This window comes from Perognathus longimembris, chromosome 3 (assembly GCF_023159225.1).
Source record: "Perognathus longimembris pacificus isolate PPM17 chromosome 3, ASM2315922v1, whole genome shotgun sequence".
NCBI lineage: Eukaryota > Metazoa > Chordata > Mammalia > Rodentia > Heteromyidae > Perognathus > Perognathus longimembris.
The window spans coordinates 57263806-57287807 of NC_063163.1; the positions used below are offsets into that span (position 1 = coordinate 57263806).

The following is a 24002-nucleotide window of genomic DNA, read 5'->3' on the forward strand; positions in this document are numbered from 1 at the left end:
GCTCAGGCCCTGAGTTCAAGGCCCAGGACTGGCAAAAAAAAAAAAAAGGTGAGAAACAACAAAGGTGAGAAATAAGATCAGATAAAGTAGTGATGTGAGAGGTAAGATCAGAAGTAGGAAAACAGACAAGACAGTCCAAGTAAGGAATATGACAGTCCAAGTAAGAAATGAGGGAGATCCAAATTATAAGTCAGTAACAAGAAGAAACAATTTGAAGTAGTACAAACAAGGTTTTAGGATATGAATGATGTGGTAGGTCAAAGAGAAAGAATTAAGAAAAGCTCAGAAATTAGTAACATCAATAACAAAGCTAGATGGTGGGCAAATAATTTTATAAGTATAATTTTATAATTTTATCCAGATATGTGTGAATGAAAAACATATATGACAGCAAAGGACAGTTGCTAAACTAGAAAGACAACCAACAGACTGGGAGAAGATCTTTATCAAGAATACACCTGACATAGACCTAATATCCAGAATATACAAGGCACTCAATTATTATTAGCCCAAAGCCAATCTCTAAATGGGCAAAAAAAGTAAGGCGAGGGCTGGGAATGTGGTTTAGTGGTAGAGTGCTTGCCTAGCATGCAGGAAGCCCTGAGTTGGATTCCTCAGATTCTTTTTCAACAGGAATAGCCAAAACTGGTATTGTAAGTCAATTGGTAGAGTGCTAGCCTTGGGCAAAAGAAGCTCAGGGACAGTGCCCACGCCCTGAGTTTAAGTCCCAGGACTGGCAAAAAAAAAAAAAAAAAAAAAAAAAAAAAGCTAGGGGGAGACATCTTAGAAGAGATAAGAATGGCAAAAACACCTGAGGAAATACTCATCATCCCTAGTCACAAAACAACTATAAGATTCCATCTCACCCAGTTAGTTTGGCCAACATAACAAACTGGAACAACAACAAATGCTGGTGCACATGTGAAAACCTACTGCATTGTTGGTGGGAATGTAAACTAGTACAACCACTCTAGACAGCAGTCTGGAGGTTCCTCAAAAACTAAAACAATAGAACTTCCCTATGATCCAGCCATACCACTCCTGAGCATCTACCCAAAACAACAAAACGCAAAATACCATGACACTTGCACATCCATGTTCAATGCTGCACTATTCACAATAACCAAGTTATGGATCAGCCCAGATGCCCTTCAATAGATGAGTGTATCCAAAAAAATGTGGTTTCTATTCACAATGGAATTTTACACAGCCATTAGAAAAACAGTATGTCATTTGGAGGGAAATGGATGGACCCAGAACAAATTGTGTTAAGTGAGGTAAGCTAAGCTCAGAGAAACAAACACATATTTTTCCTGATCTGTGGAAGCTAAATCTAAAATACTGGGACATGATATTTACCCACAGTAAAACCAAAGGAGGATACTATTAAGGGAAGAATAGAAATGAAATGTTTATAGAATTAAACTCTAAGAAACGGAAACAAGTGGTCTTTCCTTTGTTGTTTTTGTTTTCTTTTATTTTCTTTGTCTTGTTTGTCTATCTTTGGGAGTATAAAAGGACACAGAAATGGAGGCACAAAGGTTAAACAATGTACCAGTGCTACTTACTAGACACTACGTTGCAAGTCACATTAAGAGAAATTGGTAAGTAGGCAATTGAGTCAGATGGGCCCTCTGACCTGTCCAACATCTAACAGTTCTAATCCACTTAGAATACTTTGCTAGATGCATTATAACAATAATACTAAAATAATACTTAATAATTTGTGGCCCAAACCTATACTATTTTAAGAACTCTAAAACAAAACCAACATTTTATTTCATATAACATTACCTTTAGATATGCCTTAACTCTTCATACAAAATCATGCATTTCCCTAATCCTTTCATTCACACTGATATGTTATTCTTACAGGAAAACAACCATTAAGTTAGCCCTTCCAAAAAGAAAGGGTAAGGGAATTTTAAAACTAATTTTTAAAAATATTCAAGTCAGCTTTAAAACAGAAGCCCCTAAGACATATCAAATACCACTGCCCCACTATCAGAGTGCTACACGCATATAAATGCAACTACAGACTAAATTCTAGATAAACAAAGATACATTTTAGGAGATAAGGAAATAAAGGTGAAATGGGAAGAATAAACAATGATTTAATATCCATTCTATGCTTAGAAACTGGAATCCTTACAATTCTACTGTAGTGACAAAATATTTCAACCACAAGCAACAGTATTAGAACTGTGTGATCAAAGAACAAAGTAGAACCCTTGAATTCACATGTAGATGTATAGGGCAGAAGGATAGGCAAATATCCTAAGTAAAAGCTAAAGAAAAGATCACAAGGAATTTGCACAAAGGCTGCTGTCACAACTCAGCTGATCTAGTTGGTGTGTGGACTGGTATCATGAGAATGTGAAACAGAAAAGCTTGGTCACTAAACAACCATGTTAAGAAATAATTAAGCCGGCAACCATGGCTCACACTTGTGATCCTAGCTACTCAGGAGGCTGAGATCTGAGGATTATAGTTCAAAGCCAACCCAGGCAGGAAAGTCCATAAGACTCTTATCTCCAATTCACCACCAGAAAACCGAAGTAGCGCTGTGGCTCATATGGTACAGCTCTAGCCTGGAGTTGAAGAGCTCAGGGACAGCACCCAGGCCCAGAGTCCAAGCTCCACAATCAACAAAAAATAAAAAAATAATAATAGACTCCTCTGAGCACTGATGGTTCAGGCTCATAATCCTCGCTATTCAGAAAGCTGAAATCTGACTATCACAGTTCCAACCCAGCCCAGACAAGAAAAGTCCAGGAGAGGGCTGGGAATATGGCCTACTGGTAAAGTGCTCGTCTCAAAAAGTCCAGGAGACTTTTATTTTCCATTAACTCCCAAAAAAGCCTAAAATGGGGCTGTAGCTCAAGTAGTAGAGTACTAGCCTTGAACAAAAAGGCCCATAGAAAGTGCTTAGGCCGAGATCTAGCCCCAGGAGCAGCACACATGCACACATGCGCACGCACACACACGCACACACACACAGAAATAATTAGACCATCATGCTTTTAAGATTGCATAGTATCAAGTATTTAGAAAATGTTAAATTTTGAGTTTAAAAAAACTAAACAATCTTTAACATTACAAAAGAAATCACTATATTATGTTCTGAATCAGTTGTGAAACCCAAAACTAACAATCAGTGGTAACAAATGGTAACTACAAAATATAAAAAGCACACCTGTAATCCTAGCTACTCAGTAGGCTAAGATCTGAAGATCACTGTTTGATGTGAGATCTGGCAAGAAAGTCTGAGACTCCTATATCCAATAAACTCTCCCCCTCCCCCCCCAAAAAAAAACAGAAGCAGAGCTGTATATCAAAGGGGCAAACTAGCCTTGGGCAAAAAGCAGCTCAGAGATGGCACCTAGGCTGACATAGTAGGTAAATTCTTGAGATGCTCATCTCCAATCAGAAAGCTTTAAAAAAAGGGGGGGGGGGGGGGAGAGCCGGGCCTAGGAATGTGGCTTAGTCATAGAGTGCTCGCCTAGCATGTGAAGCCTTGGGTTCCTCAGTACTTCATAAACAGAAAAGGCCAAAGTAGTGCTGTAGCTCAAGTAATAGTGCTAGCCTTGAGCAAAAGAAGCTCAAGAACAGTTCTGAGGCCCTAAGTTCAAGCCCCAAGACTGGTAAAAAAACCAGAACCAGCTCTGAGTAAGAAAAGCCAAGCAAGAGCTCAAGGCCCTAAATTCAAGCCCCAGACCAACACAGCAAAAAAAGCATAATCGTATCTGTAGTTGCAAAAAAGAAAATAAGGAAAGACACTGAAGACTACTGTAAAACACAGACATAAAAAAATAAATAAAACAGAGACATAATGGAGTTAAAGGCAGAAAATATAACAGGAAAATCTCAGGATTCAGAATTAAATAGATATTGAACAGAATCCCAGTGCTACCACTTACCAGCATTAGCCTTTTCTAAAGCATAATTTTCATCTTTGTCAAATACAAAATTAAATCAATGCTGTCTTTTAATTAATGAGTAGGCAAACCTACCTAAAATTACAGGAGAGAAGACGGAGAAAAAGGAAGGGGGAAAGAGGGAGAGGGAGAGGGAGAGAGAGAAATAAAAGATGAGAAGTGCTCAGAGCTGATGGCTCAGGCCAATAACCCTAGCTACTCAGAAAGCTAAGATCTAAGGATTGCATTTTGAAGCCAGCCCAAGCAAGAAAGTCTGAGACTCTTATCTCTAATACGCTACTCAAAAATGTCAGAAGCAGAGCTATGGCTCAAGTGGAAGAGCACCAGCACTGAGCAAAAGAAGCTCAGGTATAGTGTCTAGACCCTGAGTTCAAGCCTTCAAATTGCCCCACCAACCCAGAAAAAGAGCCAGAGTCGAAATTACTCCTTGAATCCCCACTCCCAACTTGGTGACTATATACAAACAGACCAGATGATTTTATCAACTTTTTAGGCAGCCACACGAAAAATAAACCCTTTTCTGCAAAGTTACAAGAGATCAAAGAAAATAATTTCTTTGGCTCTCTAGTAGTAGCAGTTAGAATCATATTCATTCTTTTTGATTACTTATTTTTATTATCTTTAAATAGTTGTGCAAAGAAGTTTCAATTCAACATCTGAATTTATCTGCACAGTGCATTTTTTATCTGTCACCCTCCCATCACCCCCCCCCGCCTACCCCAATGCTACTCATCCTCTCAAGATTTCCAGTTCTATTTTATATTTTATATATCATATATGTATATTGAGCAGATATGTTTTTAAATGAAAACATAAACCACTGTTTTATAAATGTCATGTGCAATAGATAGGCTCTATCCTACTATGAGGCTCTATCCTATCATGAAGCTCTATCCTAAGATTCTTGGAAGAAAATAAATCAAATGATTATTATAAAATGAAAAGATAGGAAACAATGGCATGATACTACAATCATTTATAATATTCCAGCACAGAAGATAATAAATGCAACCTGAATGATTGAACTGCCTCTTGACTTCAAACACTCCAGACTGAGATGTCATCATTGCTGGCTGATTAGTTTTGGTTTTCAGAAGTGTATAAAGGAAGTGGAAAAGGTCCAAGGTGCTGGGTCAAGATTAGGAAATCAATGTAAAAAATGTTTAAAGTATAGGAAGAAATGAAATAAAATGTCATTGAGATAAAGACATACTACAAGGAAAAAGTATTGGTCTTTTAAATGTTACAGTTATGGCTAAATCACATACATCTTATATCTAGGAATCTATGTGAGCATTTTCATTCTCAAAACAAGATGTCCTTCAAATATTTCAGTTATTCAACCAATTCTAGCCCGTTTTATTGCAATTAGAGCTATGTCATACAGAAATCTCATACAGAGATTTTCAATCTGGCAAAGATGGCTTTAAATTTCTCCTCTACTCTTCAAACTGAGCTCTCTAAATAAATGCTCTTCAACACTTAAGACAATACACTATTAAGACCAAAAGACTCTATATGGTAAAAGCTTATTTTTAGTGCCTGACAAAAATTTGCTATTTAAGAAACACAGCTGGCCAGATGCCAATGGCTCAAGCCTGTAATTCTAGCAACACAGGCAGCTAAGATCTGAGAATCAAGGTTTGAAGCCAGCCTGAGTAGCAAAGTCTATGAGTCTCCTAGCTCCAATTACCCACAAAAAAAAAAAAAAAAGTGGAGCTGTGGCAAGTGATAGAGTGCTAGTATTAAGCACAAAAGCTCAAGGATAGCATCCATGCCCTGAGTTAAATCCTCAGGACCATGACCAAAAATAAGGTGACGGGGCTATAATTTTGAAAATAAATGTTTGTCTTCCCTTAAAATTAGAGAAGACCCAAGAAAACAAATGGAACAAAAGACTAGTATATCTGGCTGTAAAATACTTTCAAATTTTATGTGTATTTGTTTATTTATTAATGGGGGGGGAGGAGTCTTGGAACCTGGACTCAGGGCCTGAGCACTGACTGTCCCTGGCTTCTTTTTGCTCCAGGCTAACCCTCTACCTCTTGAGCCACAGTGCCACTTCCGGTCAAACCCAGAGCTTCATGCATGCAAGGCAAACACTCTACCACTAAACCATATTCCCAGCTCCCTTTTATGGCAAAAATTAAGTCACATTAAAAGGTAACAAAAAGTTGGTATCAAACTAATTTATATACAATTGATATGAAACTGATTTATATAAATTGTTTTTCTTCTATAGTAAAACTGCAAACAAAAAAAAAGAAATACAAATACTGGCATAGGGCTGGGAATATAGCCTAGTGGCAAGAGTGCTTGACTCGTATACAATATACTGGCATAGTCTTGTCTACTCTAGCCCCTACCCCCCAAGTTTAGGGATCCCAAAGATCTAAGGGAGATTTAGATGGGTATTTTTCAATACTTTAACATGTGACAAATCTATATGGGGAATTTTAGAGCTTATAACACTGCAAATTTGAGGGATAACATTCCTTATATCCTTAAAAGAAAATAATTAGTTGAAGCTTAAACTAGCAGTAGTATTTAAAGTATGTATCAGGTTCAGATGACAACAGTTCAGTCGCTTACACATTAAATGTTCTACTAGCTGTTTTAATTAAAACTAAAGCATAACAAGTGTATATATTTATTCTAACATAATTTTTCAAGCTATGCTAAAGGACATATTTCAGAACTATCATTAGAATAAGGGCCTGGACGTCAAAATAGTGTCCACACTTCTAAATGAGACCGTGCTCTATCATAGCTGCTTTAAGTATTTGGGACCCAATGTATTTTAGAACTTTATTTTGAAAACTCAAAAACAACTATAATAACCCAAGTGAAGTATCTCTCCCATCAAATTCAAAAACAAGAAAAATTTAGTTAAAACTATATTGCTATTCATAATATATCCAAAACTTTCAAATTAAATTTTAAGTACGTGTTCCCTTATTTTCAGAAAACCCAAGTTCAGCAGGGACAAATGACATATTTTGCTATATTCTTGTACCCAAAGCGACATAGGCTTTGCTACCACATTAATATTAAACAGAATAAAATATTGTAGGACTTTTCAAGTTAGATCGATATAAAACCAAGTTATTAACTTTGTTAATATGCTATCTGTGACTAAGTTGAATTCTGATTAACAGAATTATCCCTACAACTGTCAACTGTTAAAAAGTGAAATAATTATAATCCAAGTTAAAATGGAACACAAATTATTTTGCAGGTCATTCAAAATGTTATATAGGAGCCTGTCATTGACCTACAACAACTCATTTTCATCATTCAGTATTGTTAGGATAGTCAAAGACTGACATATCTGTAATAATAACCCTATGAAAACATGTTGCTGAAGCTGGCTTTTTTTTTATATAGCTTTTAAACAGCTTTTATTTCTACTAAAAATGAACAAAAGCACGAAATAGAATTTTCCAATGTTCAAATTCCAAATAATGAAACTTTCTATAATACATTTTATAATATGACTGAGTATTAGTGCCCTAAGTAACTTGGACACGATTTGCAAGTTCAAGTCTGGGTTTGATCCCCAGCACTACCAAAAAGAGAAGAAGGGGGAGAGGAGCCCTCAAATGTTAACACAATTGAATAAGGGAAATGTAGAAGAATTAAAGTCAGGTGCCAGTGGCTCACATCTGTAATCCTAGCTACTCAGGAGGCTGAAATATGAAAATTCCAGTTGAAGCCATCCCAGGTGAGAAAAGCTGTGAGACTCTTATCTCCAATAAACTACTCAGAAAAAAAAAAAAAAAAGGCTAGAAGTGGCGGTGGCTCAAGTGGTAGAGCACTAGCCTAGAGCACAAAGAGGCTCACAGACAATGCCCAGGCCCTGAGTTCAAGCCTTAGGAAAGGAAGGAAGGAAGGAAGGAAGGAAGGAAGGAAGGAAGGAAGGAAGGAAGGAAGGAAGGGAGGGAAGGAAGGAAGGAAAGAAGGAAAGAAGGAAAGAAGGAAATATACTTTCCAAAGCAACATTTAGTTAGCCTGGGCACAGTCACTCACACTTGTAATCCCAACTTCTCAGGAAGTAGAAATTAGAAGAATTTTAAATTCAAGGTCAGCCGGGGCAAAAAAGTTAGTGAGACTCCAAAAAAGCAGGGCATGGCGGATCATGACTGGAGGACACAGCCCACAAGCAAAACACAGAGACACTATCTGAAAATAACTAAAGCAAAAATAAATAGACCAAGGGGCTGGGAATATGGCCTAGTGGTAAAGTGCTTGCTTCACATACATGAAGCCCTGGGTTCAATTCCTCAGCACCACATAAATAGAAAAGGCCAGAAGTGGCGCTGTGGCTCGAGGAGAGCACTAGCCTTGAGCAAAAAGAAGCCAGGGACAGAGCTAGGCTCTGAGTTCAAGCGCCAGGACTGGCAAAAAAAAAAAAAAACAAAAAACTATGTCAGAAAAATAAATAGGCCAAGGATGGAGTACTAAGTTCAAACCCCCAGTATAACCAAAATTTGCTTAGATAATATGTTACTAACTTTACTCTGATGTAATTTGTTTCAAGTTACCTCAGCATAACAGCTCAGCTATCCAATCCTTTCACACCCACCACCCCACACACCAACACAGAAAGCAGCCAAGTATTCACTTCAAAAAATGTCTAATAAAATTATTTTTTACCTGTAAATTGTTTTCTGTGACTCTGTTCCACCAAACCATATTGATTGGTACTCCTGATTTACACCTGTCAGCAAGGCAGCCAATAGGGTTCTTTGCTTTCCGTGCCTTTGATCCCATCGGAACTAGCCTCTCCTCCAGCATCCCCAGGCGATACTTCCTTGGCTAGGAAAAAGAAGGAAAGAGACCAGGCCACTCCTACATCCCCCATACTAAACTAAACTAAAGGAACTAACATATAAACGATATCAGGAATGATGGAATAGGAAACAAAATCTCTAAGACATTCTAATGTCCATATCATCCCCATCATTTCCCACCCCTCACCCCTAACATAACCCATAGTACTCTAACAGAATGAGTAATAAATAAAGTATTAATTGTTTCAGATATATTGTAACCAGATTTTGTGGCTATTAACTAAGCCATGAAAATGTTCTGCAACTATTTCCCCCACTGGAACTTACCTATTTTTATTGTGTTTATGAAGAAATGACTTCAAGGACATACAATTTTAAAAGTCTGCAAGCTGTATCTTCCTTAGCAATTTATCTTGCTACCTTATTTCCTAATAAGAACTACCCCCCAGTTAAAGGAAGTTAGCTGCTGATGCTAAGGAATGACTTATAAAAAAAAAAAAAACTTATTTTACTGCCAGGCACCAATGGTTCACAGCTATAATCATAGCTACCTAGGAGGCTGAGGACCTCAGAAAGCCACCAGCACTGGCAGGGAAGTCCCTGAGACTCTTATTCCTAATCAACCACTAAAAAGCTGTAAGTAGAGCTGAGGCTAACATGGCTAAGTGCTACCCTTGAGAAAAAAGGCTAAGGGACAGTAAGGGACAGTGTCCAGGCCCTAGGTTCAAGTCCCTGGACAGGGTACACACATGTGAATATGTGCATACATACAGGTGCACGCATACACACACTAATACATACATACATACATACATACTATACACACGCACAACAAACAATTATGAAACCTTAACTGATTTCCTACAAGTGGAGCAGGAATGTTTCTCTGCTTTTTGCCCATCTTATTCCTGCTTTATCCTGTCATACTAAAATAAATCCATACTTAAACTTCTATCTTGTGAGATTTTTTTTTTATTGTGAAACTCCATGAAATGCTCTTCATGAATGAATGTCAAGGACCTGTGATTCTGAGTGGAAACTGGGTAGCTCAGGGAAGCCCTCCATCTATCATCTTCCTGGTGACAGTGAAGAAATGAGACAGAATGGATGGAGGCTTAGAAAACAACAAAGGACCATTATTTTTTACTTCCAAATTCTGCACACAATGCTGCAATAAATAATTTTCCTATGATGGTCATTCATACTGTTTCAAATTGTTATAATCAATTCTTCATGAAAAATTTTGTACATTAAAAGAAACAATTTACTTCTGCTCAATCAGCCACAGTACATACAAAGGTTATTCTGTCTTGACTATAAATTTAATCTAAGGTAGTACTTAAATAGTTTCAAACTACAAATAACACAAATTTCATTGATCTTTCAAAACTCAAGAATTAATTACTAACAAATTATCCAATAAAAATCACAAATTCATTAGGCTAACATAATGAAGTCAGTAAGACATTTTAACAATAGTTAGAGCTTTACATGTGATAATTACTAGGGCTGGGGATATGGCCTAGTGGCAAGAGTGCTCGCCTCGTATACATGTGATAATTACTAGATGATAGCTTCTACAATCTATTGATTATAGCAAATTTGCACTAAATTGTGTCTTAAAGAGAATATATTTCTCCTTCAGAGAATAAACTGATACATGCTTGAGAAGGTATCAGTTTTTTGTTGTTTTGTTTTACCAGTCCTGGGCCTTGGACTCAGGGCCTGAGCACTGCCCCTGGCTTCTTTTTGCTCAAGGATAGCACTCTGCTACTTGAGCCACAGCGCCACTTCTGGCCATTTTCTATATACGTGGTGCTGAGGAATCGAACCTAGGGCTTCATGTATACGACGCAAGCACTCTTGCCACTAGGCCATATTCCCAGCCCAAAGGTATCAGTTTTAAAACCTGAAAGAAAATTATGTTCACTCCATTCTGTCATGCGGTATAACTACCAACAAAACAAGTTAAAATTAAATTTCTTTAAAAACACACAGGCCTGGGAATACGGACTAGTGGTAGAGTGCTCGCCTCGCATACATGAAGCCCTGGGCATGATTCCTCAGCACCACATATATAGAAAAAGCCGGAAGAGTGGCTCAAGTGGTGGAATGCTAACCTTGAGCAAAAAGAAGCCAGGGACAGCGCTCAGGCCCTGAGTTCAAGCCCCCAGACTGGCAAAAAAAAAAAAACTAAAACTACACATACACCACAAGTAGAAAATTTCTTAAAAGCTTCTGGTGTAACTGGATATGATCATTCTTGCCTACAATCCCAGCTCACAGAGGGCTGAGGCAAGAAGATCACAAATTCAAGGTCAGCCTGGACTATACAGCCAGATTATATCTCAAAATACCAAAATTTCAAATGTAAAAGAAACCAATTTAAAGGAAACATCTGATTCGTTTAATGTAAATTTCAAAAACTTTGCAAATAATGCTTATGGAACCTAGTTTATGAAAATTAGATTCTCCTCTCCACAAATAACCTGTGTAATACTGTCTTTAAGGTGGACAAAAACAATTAAGCTTTTTTCTATTAAGAAAAACAATGATGGGCTGGGAATATGGCCTAGTGTCAAGAGTGCTTGCCTCATATACATGAAGCCCTGGGTTTGATTCCTCAGCACCACATATACAGAAAATGGCCAGAAGTGGCACTGTGGCTCAAGTGGCAGAGTGCTAGCCTTGAGCAAAAAAGAAGCCAGGGACAGTGCTCAGGCCCTGAGTTCAAGCCCAGGATTGGGGGGGGGGGGAGAAAGAAAGAAAATCAATGAAATTACCTATCTACACACAATTACAATAGTAGAAAAGAGCTTTATAAAGGTAAAAATAGCTCTACTTTCAGGTAACCTTTGACCAATCCAGTAACCCTCTAAATTACAAAGAACTTCTGTGGATGAAAAGATGTGCACTTCATAACTTACACCACAGCCACATTTTAAGTGAGGCAATTTTAAATCAAGTTGTTGCTAGCTAGTTAACTCATAGAAGAGAGCGTAAGATTAAACTTATAAATTTTGGTATTCATGTAGAAAACAGATTTTGACATATAATAATTGTTCCCTTTGGAGGAAAAGTGATATTGAAGAAAATACTATGCTATCCTATCACAAAAGTTCAACATACCAAATAATACTTTTTAAATATCACAACTTGCCCAACAAAATGTATACTAATTACAGACTATACTGCAGTCAGACTCACTTTTTGACTCAGTTAAAAATCAATGCAATTTATTTTCTAAACAGATGTGCATTAAACAACATAGAAAAGCTTTTTTAATATGTCCAGTGTTGTCTCTCTCACTAATAGCCTTCTTTATTCAAAGTTTCTTATTTTTCCAAATAGGAACTCATTTATTGTTTGTTCCCCTCAACCCTAGGCCTAAAACCTATAACATCTTTCGACTAAGGTAGAGATCTCCAAACATATACTTTTACAGAGTGTTTTTCAGTAAATAGCCAGAGATTAAAGTCTAATCCAAAAGTAAAAGCTCCCATTTAATACTGAAAAGATCCAAAGTATCAGTACCAGTCAATATATCATAACAGGCAGGATGCTGGTGATGGCTCCTGACTATAATCCTGGCTACTCAGGAGGCTGAAATCTGAGATTCTGGTTCTAACCCACCCCTGACAGCCAAACCAATGAGATTCTTATCTCCAGTGAACCACCAAAATGCTAGACGTGAAGCTATGGCTCAAGTGGTACCTTTGACCAAAACAACACAGGGACAGTACACAGGCCCTGAGTTTAAGCCCCAGGACCAGCACGTACACGCACACACACGCACAGGCATGCACACGCGCGCACACACACACACACTCATGGAAAACCTTCATTGTACAAAAGACTTTTCTGTGGAGAAAGTTAGCAGAGACACCACCATCTCAATAGATAAGCTGAACATTACAACTCAAACCAGTAACATGAGCTACAAGGAAGCAGGAGGCAGGAAGTTTTAGGAAATAACTAAAAACACAAAAAAACTGAGAACATGGTTCAAGGAGCCCTAAGCCCCAGTGTGAAGAATAACACAAACCAATTGGAATAGGATTGCTTAACAAAACAAAATAAACTTCTAAAAAACTGAAAACCCATCTATAACTTCTCATACTATTTTACTTTAAAGGTGAGCCAAAAAGACATGGTGAAATATAGTGTTACTTATTAAAATATTTAGAGTGAAAGATTTTTTTTAAGTCAAGAAAGTTATTTCCACAAGAAACCTGTATTGATGCTTATTGTTTTAATATATTTCAGTCCCTTACCAAAAGCAATCATTATAAAATACTTTCCTTTTGCTTTTGATTTCCTTTTGCTTAAACTCAATCTTGGATGGAAAAAAATTTCACACCTGGCCCTATAGCCATACACCCATGTCTTTAATTCCAACTATGTAGAAGGTGGAGACAGATCCGAGTACCAGGCTAGTCCCCCCAGCAACATTACAATCATGTTATTCTAGTTAAACCTGAAATTAATCAAATTGTTTAAATCTACCTGGCATGCTTTGAATGAGAAACAACAGCTAGAAGATGTAATTCAAATAAATCAAAATTTCTCCTTCCCGGTTTCAAAACTGAAAGAACAAATTTGAAGGCCATAACAGAGTTGAGGAGATGATGATCTTTTCAATATGGTTTTGGCTAAATTTATGTGAAGCTTAATGTTTATTCCTAGGAAAACAGAAGAACCACCAGTAAAACAAGTTATTAAAACTACTTGTTACATTTTGTAAACACAGTAGCCACAGTAGAGTGTAAAGAAACTAATCAGCATCTTAGGTCCAAGATTTGTACCATGGTTTTACTATAATGTAAAAACCAACTAAAAAATCTCCAAAGATGGAAAACCAAGCGATGATTATGGTAAAAGTCCTACATACTGTATGAGGACAAGTTTCAGATCATATGTTTAAATATGGTAAAATCAAAAATCCTATCACCACACACATTTTTAAAAATAAAAACTTCTCAAGAGTTACTTTTCTCATCAATCAATAGGACAAAATTGCCTTGCAATCATGAACTTGAAGAACACTGCACACCACCAGATGCTGGTGGCTCATGCCTATAATCCCAGTTTCTCAGAAGGCTGAGATATGAAGATTACAGTTCAAAGATAACCTGGGCAGAAAACTCTGTGAGACTCTTATCTTCAATAACTACCAGAAAACCAGAAGTGGCAAAGTGCTAGTCTTGAGCAAAATAGCTCATAGACAGCACCAAGGCCCTGAGTTCAAGACTCATTAAAACAAAAAGCTTTGGGCTGGGGATATGGCCTAGTGGCAAGAGGGCTTGCCTCATATACATGAAGCCCTGGGTTCGATTCCCCATCACCACATATACAGAAAATGGCCAGAAGTGGCACTGTGGCTCAAGTGGCAGAGTGCTAGCCTTTAGCAAGAAGAAGCCAGGGACAGTGCTCAGGCCCTGAGTCCAAGCCCCAGCACTGGCCAAAAAAAAAGCTTTAAAAGTACCAATTTAAAAACAAAGTATAGTACACAGTTGCAGTCCTCATGTACTACAACAAAATTTAATTTATTCTTCCTAAAGCACGACTTTATCCCAACACACTCCTAGAAGGTCAACTAGATGTATTTGTTACTTAAGTGGGGTGGGGGAGGACTGGGAATGTGGCTTAGTGGTAGAGTGCCAAATAAACAGAAAAGGCTGGAAGTGGTGCTGTGGCTCAAGTGGTAGAAGACAGCATCTAGACCCTGAGTTCAAGTCCCAAGACTGGCAAAAAAAAAAAAAAAAAAACGGCCCTTTAACCGCCTGAGAGGTGAGCTCCTCTGACCAAGATACAGAGTGGAAAAAAGAACCAAAGAAGAGAAAAGCCTCCAAGCCACGCTGAATCAGCGATCAGCAAACCCCCACCAGGGGCATGCTAGGGTCAGCAAAACAGAGCAGCAGGACACTGTCCCACAGAGAAAGACACAGAACTTACCGACCCACAAGTGCAGTGAGGGCGAACACCTCAGCAACAATCGAGATGGTCACGCTCACCCATTGGGCAGCAAGGTTCAACAGCCAAACCCAAATCCAGAGCCAGGACACCAGGACACAAGGCTCCCACTGACAGAGCAGCGGGAACCAGCACAAATCCAAACCAGGGAAGCCACCCACAGATCTCCGGATGCGCAAATCACAAAGAAATATAACACAGTTCATCAAAGGGCAAGCCAACTCGCCAGCTCCAAAAAGCAGTACGACTGAAGAGGAGATAGAGAATAAAAAATCAACTGAGGCCTTGTTAGCAGAAATGATGGAAAGCGTCAGAAACGAAATCAGAAAACAATTCCAGGAGTTTAGAGTGGAAGTCTTGAAGGACATCCAGGAAGCCAAGAAAGAAATGGAAGCAAAAATGGATACAATGCAAACCTCCGTTAAGAAGACCTTAACATCCTGAGAAGTGAAATACATGAAAAAATAGGTTTAAAATACAACTCTTTAAAGGAAGAAACTTCCATGATCAGAGATGATCTGGCAACCATAAATAGCTCTCTGACATCCATAAACTCCGCAATTGAATCCACGGCACAAAGAATTGACCATATGGAATCCAAAATCTCTCTCTTGGACAATGATGCAGCCGATAAGAACCAGAAAATTACCACACTCCAAGAAACGGTGAAGCTTCAGGGCAGACTAATCCAGGAGCTAGTGGACAGAGACAAGAGATATAATCTGCGCATAATTGGAAAAGAAGAAGGAGCAGAACACCAGAGCAGAGGGCTTCAACATATCTTCAATAAACTTATTGCAGAAAACTTCCCCAATCTCACAAGGGACCCCATCCAGGTAACCGAAGCCTATAGGACACCTGGTAAGCCAGGTCCCAGAAAAGCCACGCCAAGGCACATAATGTTCAAGACTTCAGATCTCAAGAATAAAGAGCAATTTTGAATGCAGCCAAAGCGAAGAAAGAAATTTACTACAATGGGAAAAGGATCCAAATAACAGCAGACCTCTCCACACAAACCTACCATGCGTGAAGAGAGTGGAAGAACACCATCCAAGTTCTATGGCCAACAACTGCCAACCTAGGATAAAATATCCAGAAAAGTTTGAGTTCACATTCGAGGGGAAAACCAGATCTTTCCATAGCAAAGAGGATCTAAAGGAGTATGTGAATAAAAAACCAGCCCGACAGCGAATCCTAAGAGGGGAATCCCACCCAACAGAAATCGTACAGGACACACAAACAGAAACAGAAAGAAACTACAATAGCCAGAGCCCAACAGAAAGAGCAGCTCACTGAAGACAAGAAAAAAAAAAAAGAGGAAAAACAGCCCAACAAGAAAATGGAAGGAGAAAAAACAATCTTATCCTGGATCTCTTTGAATATAAACAGTATAAACTCTCCGATAAAGAGGAGCAGACTGGCAGAATGGATCCACAAACAAAAAGTTGCCATCTGTTGTCTACAAGAGACCCACCTTACAGCAAGGGACAAAAACAGGCTTTGAATGAAAGGATGGAGCAAGATCTTCCAAGCAAATGCACCTACCAAAACGGCAGGTGTAGCCATCCTGATCTCAGACAAGCTGGACTTTTCATTAAAATCAACTCAAAAAGACAAAGAAGGTCACTACATTTGAATACAAGGAAAAATACAGAATCAAGACATCACGGTGATAAATGTATACTCACCGAACAAAAGAGGCCCTACATATGTCAAGCAAATACTCACAGAACTACAAAACAAGATAGACCCAAACACAATCATAATGGGAGACGTTAATACCCCACTCTCTCCAAGAGACAGATCCAACACCCAGAGGATCAGCAAGGGAGCTGAGGACCTAAGTAACACCATATCCCAAATGGATCTGACAGATCTATACAGAATCTTCCACCCTACAGAGACCCAATACACCTTCTTTTCAGCAGCCCATGGATCATATTCCAAAATAGACCACGTCATAGCCCACACAAAGAACCTCAGCAAATACAAAAGTATTGACGTCATCCCATGTATTATATCTGACCACAGTGGAATAAAGGTAACCCTCAACAACAAAGGATACCACAGAGGCTATACACACTCTTGGAGGCTAAACCCCACGCTGCTATCCAACACTTGGGCCAAAAACCAAATTAAAGATGAAATCAACGAATTCATAAGCCACAATGACAATGAAAACACATCACAAAGAAACCTATGGGACACAGCTAAGGCAGTACTGAGGGGCAAGATCATTGCCCTCAGCACTCACATTAAAAGAATGGAAGCAGAGCAGGTGAATAACCTCACGATGAAACTAAAACAACTGGAGAAACAAGAAATGACAGAATCTAAAATGACTAGGAGGAGAGAGATCACAAAGATCAAAAAAGAGATAAATCTGATTGAAAATAGAAAGACCATTCAATAAATAAATGACTAAAAGCTGGTTCTTTGAGAAAATAAATAAAATTGACAGACCCCTCGCAAGACTTACAAAAAAAAGAAGAGACTCATATACATAAAGTCAGGGACTCCACCGGAAAAATTACAACAAATACACACGATATTCAAACAATCATAAGGAGCTATTTCCAGAACCTCTACTCAGCAAAAAACAGTAATTTTACAGAAATGGATCAATTCTTAGAGAAGTATAAACTGCCCAAACTGAACCAAGAAGAAATAAATCAACTAAATAAACCAATAACTTACAGCAAGATACAGGAGGTAATCAAGAACCTCCCTACTAAGAAAAGCCCAGGCCCAGATGTATTCACCAACGAATTCTATAAAACCTTTAGTGAGGAGCTAATACCAATACTCCTCAAACTCTTCCGACAAATAGAAACAGAGGGAGAAATCCCAAACTCATTCTACGAAGCTAATATCATACTCATCCCCAAACCAGGCAAAGACCCTACAAAAAAAAGAGAACTACAGACCAATATCACTAATGAACACAGACGCAAAGCTCCTCAATAAAATATTAGCTAACAGGATCCAGAAACTGATCAAGAAAATTATACATCATGACCAAGTAAGCTTCATCCCACAGTCACAAGGATGGTTCAACATCCGTAAATCAATCAACATAATTCACCACATAAACAGAACTAAAATCAAGAATCACATTGTTATCTCAGTTGATGCCCAAAAAGCCTTTGACAAAATACAACATCCATACTTATTAAAAGCTCTGGAGAGAACAGGAATAGATGGAACATTCCTCAAAACAATAAAACCATATACAACAGACCAACTGCTAACATCATATTAAATGGAGAGAAACTTAAATCATTCCCCCTAAACTCAGGAACAAGACAAGGTTACCCACTCTCCCCAATTCTTTTCAACACAGTGCTGGAATCCCTAGCCATAGCAATAAGGCAGGAGGAGGACATCAAAAGGATCCACATTGGCAAGGAAGAAATCAAGCTATCCCTATTCGCAGACGACATGATCTTATATCTGAAGGACCCAAAAAACTCAGTCCCCAAACTCCTACACCTAATAAACCAATTTGGCAAAGTAGCAGGATACAAAATCAACCCACAAAAGTCAGCAACTCTTCTGTACACCAGCAATGTACAAGCAGAAAAGGAAATTATGGAAACAATTCCATTTACAGTAGCCAAAAAAAGAATAAAGTACCTAGGGATTAACCTAACCAAGGACGTGACGGATCTATTTAATGAGAACTATAAAAATCTAATAAGGGAAATCAAAGAAGACACAAGGAGATGGAAAGACCTCCCATGCTCATGGGTACGCAGAATCAATATAGTGAAAATGGCCATATTGCCCAAGTTGTTATACAAATTTAATGCAATCCCTATCAAAATCCCAGTTACATTCTTCAATGAAATAGAGATACCAATCCATAAATTCATATGGAACAGCAAAAGACCTAGAATAGCCAAAGCAATTCTAGGCAAAAAAAAGCAGCACAGTAGGTATCACAATACCAGACTTCAAGCTCTACTATAGGGCCATCATAACAAAAACAGCATGGTATTGGTATAAAAACAGACCAGAAGACCAATGGATTAGAATTGCAGATCCAGAAATAAAACTGCACTCTTACAGTCAGCTGATATTTGACAAAGGAACTAAAGACATACAATGAAATAAACATAGCCTCTTCAACTACTGGTGCTGGGAGAACTGGGCAACCATAGGCAGAAAACTCAAAGTAGACCCAAGCCTAACACCACGTACCAAGATCAACTCAAAATGGATCAAGGACCTCAACATCAGATCTGAATCCTTGAAACTACTGAAGGACAGAGTAGGAAAGACGCTAGAACTTATAGGCACAGGAAGGAACTTCCTGAATAGAGTCCCAGGGGCACAACAGTTAGGGGAGAGACTCAACAAATAGGACTACTACAAATTAAAAAGTTTCTGCACAGCTAAGGACATAGCCACCAAAACAGAAAGACCATATGGGAAAGGATCTTTACCAGCACAGCAACAGACAAAGGCCTAATATCTGTCATCTACAGAGAACTCAAAAAACTAAGCCCCTCCAAGCCCAATAAACCAATTAGGAAATCGGCAAAGGAGCTATAAAGAGAGACTTCACAAGAGAAGAAATAAAAATGGCAAAGAAGCATATGAGGAAATGTCCAACATCCCTGGTACTAAAGGAAATGCAAATAAAAACAACCCTGAGATACCACCTCACTCCAGTTAGAATGGCCTATACTCTGAACTCAGGCAACAACAAATGCTGGAGTGGGTGCGGGGAAAGAGGAACCCTTCTCCATTGTTGGTGGGAGTGCAAATTAGTACAACCACTTTGGAGAACAGTATGGAGGTTTCTCAAAAAGCTCAATATAGACCTACCCTATGACCCAGCCATACCACTCATAGGCATCTATCCTGAACAGCAGGTCCCAAGATATCAAAAAGACATTTGTACTTCCATGTTTATCACGGCACAATTCACAATAGCCAAATATGGAAACAACCCAGATGCCCCTCCACAGATGAATGGATCCAAAAAATATGGTACAGGAATGGTGAAATATTGTTATTCACAGGGAATTGGTCAGAACAAATAATGTTGAGCGAGACAAGCCTAGAACACAGAAAACAAAGGGGCATGATCTCCCTTATATATGACTGTTAAGAAGGGGTGACTGAGAGACAGTAGGGACCAGGTCTGTGAAACCAAAAACTGCTTGTCAAGTGGTATTTCCCACAGGACTGGGTCAGCGACCCAACATTATGTAACTAAAACCAAACAACTACTCAACATATAAAGGTCAAAAATTGACCTCTCAGTGGAATACAATAGCTCAAAAGCTATGTATGTACTTTCATATATGACTACTGTCGACATACTGTCTAATATCGACATTACATTTAAAGCCCTAGGCGAATTTTCTTGGGCGTAGGCCACGGGGCTACTGTATATGTTGTTGGTACATTGTGTATTGTATATATGTCTACCTGACCCAGGAAAGGGAAAGAAAAACAGGGTGTAAGATATCACAAGAAATGTACACACTGCCCTACGATGTAACTGTACCCTTTTTGCACAACACCTTGTCAAAAATTTTGTGTTTAATTAATAAGTAAATTACAAAAAAAAAAAAAAAAGCCAGGAGTGGAGCTGCAGCTCAAGAGGTAGAGTGAAAAAAATAAAAAAAAAGAAATTTCAATGAAATGCTACTTGTATTATTTTAAAAATAGATTCAGACCTAAGAATAAATAAAAATAAAATATTTTTTAAGTCTTTGAAAGTGAGAACACTTAGACATTTTTAAGGGACGTTAGTTACTACTAACAGCATATTCAAATTAATTAAATGAAAATGACACCTCTGTTCAAAATTACTAATCAGATTGGGGATTACAATGTTATTTTAACAGAAATAGTTAATGTTTCATTCCTTTTTAAAGCACTTAATACAAGACAAAATGTCAGTTCAAAACTGACAGCATATATGTACATATGATTACATAAGATGAGGTTATGCAAAATGAACTCCAAGAAAAGAAAACAGGAGGATTTTACTCTTGTCTTTAGGTTTAATGTGCTAGGTGAATTTCCTTTGGCGTACCCCATGTGGTTACTGTAAATGATTTTGGTACACTGGATATTGTATATATGCTTACCTGTACTTGGAAAAGAAAAATGAGGGGGGTGTAACAAATATGACAAGAAGTATACTCAGTACCTTATGTAACTGTACCCCTTCTGTACATCACCTTGTCAATAAAAATTTAAAAAAAAAAACACTGTCAGCATAAATTACTTGTGAAAAAACAAAATATAACATAGGGGATGAGAATATAAATATCTAATTGCAGGGAATATGGCCTAGTGGTAAAGTGCTTGCCTCACATAATGAAGCCTTGGGTTGATTCCTTAGCATCTCCTAAGCAGAAAAAGCCAGAAGTGCCGCTGTGGTTCAAGTGATAGAGTGCTAGCCTTGAGTAAAAAGAAGCCAGAGACAGTGCTCAGGCCCTGAGTTCAAGCACCAGGACTGCAGAAAAAGAAAAAGGGGGGAAAAAAAAGGAAGCCAGGGACAGTGCTCAGGCCCCGTGTTCAAGCCACAGGACTGGTGGGGAAAAAAATATCTAATTGCAGAAGTTTAAAGAGCTCTTACAACAAATTTTTTAAAGGACAGTCCAATAGAAAAGATGTGAAGAACATCAAACACCAATATCCAATAAATACAAAAGTAGTTCAAAAGCACTAGTTATTACAACTAAACAAGAAACCTTGCCTACAAAATTACAAATATATAAAAGATAGTTATATCCCAGTGTTTGCAACAGTGTAGAAAAACTTCAACCTACAATTAGGAATGTGTGCTATGTTCTGAAAAGCAGTGAAGTATTACAGTTGTGTACTCTTGCCTCAGAAATTAGGTTGTTAGAAATTAACACTTAAGTAACATTACATGAAAAGCAATAGCCATTAAAAAAAACAATGCTTTCATCTCAGAAATCAATGTTTCATCTCTGTATCACCCATTGCCTATCTCTACTATCTCATAGTTTTTCCCTAATGAAGTGAGTACTCAGTCACTGTAATCTCCTCATACTTTCTTATATAAAAAATTTTTTTCTTTTATCTGAAATGTAATTAAATAGTACCCATTTTGTTCTAGGTAAATTATCTAATTGCTTATATCTTCCATTCGTAAAATGAAAAAAAGGAAATGTTGTAATTAATAAATAACAAAATATGAGACATTTAATTTTTAACAGAATATTTCTTTCCTATATTAGGTGCAAAAGACAGAAAATCATCCAATATAAATAAAGTCAAGTTTGATCTTCCTGCCAATACGTCACAAAAAAATGGAAAAATTATACTGATTTTTCTCCAAACATCAAGGATATGATTGAGAAGCTAACAGGAAATTGCTGTGAGAAGGAGAAAAATATAATGCTTAGGACATGAAGGTCCTGAACACCTCAAGACAGACATTCCTGACCATCCAGAGACCTATTTTTCCAGACAGGTAAATCCCAAGTGAATGGAAAGACATATTAATTTAGTAATCATTTATTTCCAAGCAAAACTTTAAAATGACTAGCCAACATTATGTACCAATAATAGCTACCATTCATTGGGCCTTCTTTGACAAGCAACATATCCCACAGTTTTCAAAATAAATGTACCCAAGTACTATGCATGTAAATTTTTCATTTTGAAAATGAAGAAACAAATGGCTCATAAATTTAAAGCCACAAAAATAATCCATGAGGGGCTGGGAATATGGCCTGGTGGCAAGAGTGCTTGCCTCATATACATGAAGCACTAGGTTCGATTCCTTAGCACCACATATATAGAGCTGTGGCTCAAGTTGGCAGAGTGCTAGCCTTGAGCAAAAACAAAGCCAGGGGCAGTGCTCAGGCCCTGAGTTCAAATCCCAGGATTGGCAATAAATAAATAAATAAATATTTAAATATTTTAAAAATAATCCATCAAGAAATGGAGATTCAAATCTAACTGCCTTGTATCCAAATCCAAAACCTTAACTATTACTTAAAAGTACTGGTTTATTACTATTTTTAATGTTTGCTTTTTGAAATAAGGGGTTCTGAACAACTTTAAGCAGGAATCATCCATAGGTACTCCCCTGACTGGGAACCTGGGATTCCACAACTCTTTTCCATTTCTACAAGAGACCATCTATATCTCTGCACTTAAGTTTCATCCCTACTAAAACAAAAATAATAAAAAGTCACTTTTTAAAAGCTCAGAGAAGGGGGGCTGGGGATATAGCCTAGTGGCAAGAGTGCCTGCCTTGGATACACGAGGCCCTAGGTTCGATTCCCCAGCACCACATATACAGAAAACGGCCAGAAGCGGCGCTGTGGCTCAAGTGGCAGAGTGCTAGCCTTGAGCAGGAAGAAGCCAGGGACAGTACTCAAGCCCTGAGTCTAAGGCCCAGGACTGGCCAAAATAAATAAATAAATAAATAATAAAAATAAAGTCCTGAAGGTGGTTTTTAAAAAATAAAAAAAATAAAAAAAAAAAGCTCAGAGAAGGGGCTGGGAATATGGCCTAGTGGCAAGAGTGCTTACATCGTATACATGAAGCCCTGGGTTGGATTCCCCAGCGCCACATATATAGAAAACGGCCAGAAGTGGCGCTGTGGCTCAAGTACCAGATTCCCCAGTGCCACATATATAGAAAATGGCCAGAAGTGGCGCTGTGGCTCAAGTACCAGAGTGCTAGCCTTGAGCAAAAAGAAACCAGGGGCAGTGCTCAAGCCCTGAATCCAAGGCCCAGGACTGGCCAAAAAATAATAATAATAATTAATTTAAAAAAATAAAATCTTAGAGAAGTTTTAAAAATAAAACTCAATGTTAACCAGAAAATTTAAAATATTTGTCACCAGCAATCTTTGCAGTAATAGATACAGAGATACTCTTAAGACAGAAATGAGGGGCTGGCAAGCCCCTAGTGGCAAGAGAGCTTGCCTCCCATACATGAAGCCCTAGGTTCGATTCCCCAGCACCACGTATACAGAAAACGGCCAGAAGGGGCGCTATGGCTCAAGTGGCAGAGTGCTAGCCTTGAGCAAAAAGAAAGCCAGGGACAGTGCTCAAGCCCTGAGTCCAAGGCCCAGGACTGGCAAAAAAAGATAGAAATGAGCAAAAAGGAGATACAAACTGGGTTCAAACAAAAAAAGTACCAAGTACTTGCTAGTAAAATTCTCTCTCCAGCAGAATAATCCAGAACTGTGCCTCTCCATCCACATATCTCAATAAGCCAGATCAAATGAGCTGGCCACACTTTCTCATCCCAAGGAAGAGCCAACCAAAGAAATGTAAAAGGAAGA

General features: G+C 38.2%; 1 protein-coding gene across 7 annotated transcripts in view; it reads right to left on the reverse strand.

Annotated features, from left to right (window-relative positions):
• Pan3 (poly(A) specific ribonuclease subunit PAN3) overlaps positions 1-24002 on the reverse strand; it is a 147779-nt gene that overhangs the window by 88724 nt on the left and 35053 nt on the right. For 6 of the 7 annotated variants that reach the window (XR_007210358.1, XR_007210359.1, XR_007210360.1 and 3 more), the window contains exon 5: positions 8595-8756. The exons of the other annotated variant lie outside the window; for it this stretch is intronic. Coding sequence is in view for 3 of the 6 variants with exons in the window: in XM_048341585.1 (XP_048197542.1) it covers positions 8595-8756 (162 nt within the window). In the remaining 3 variants the exon portion in view is untranslated. The remainder of the gene's footprint in view (positions 1-8594; positions 8757-24002) is intronic. 7 annotated transcript variants of the gene reach the window in all.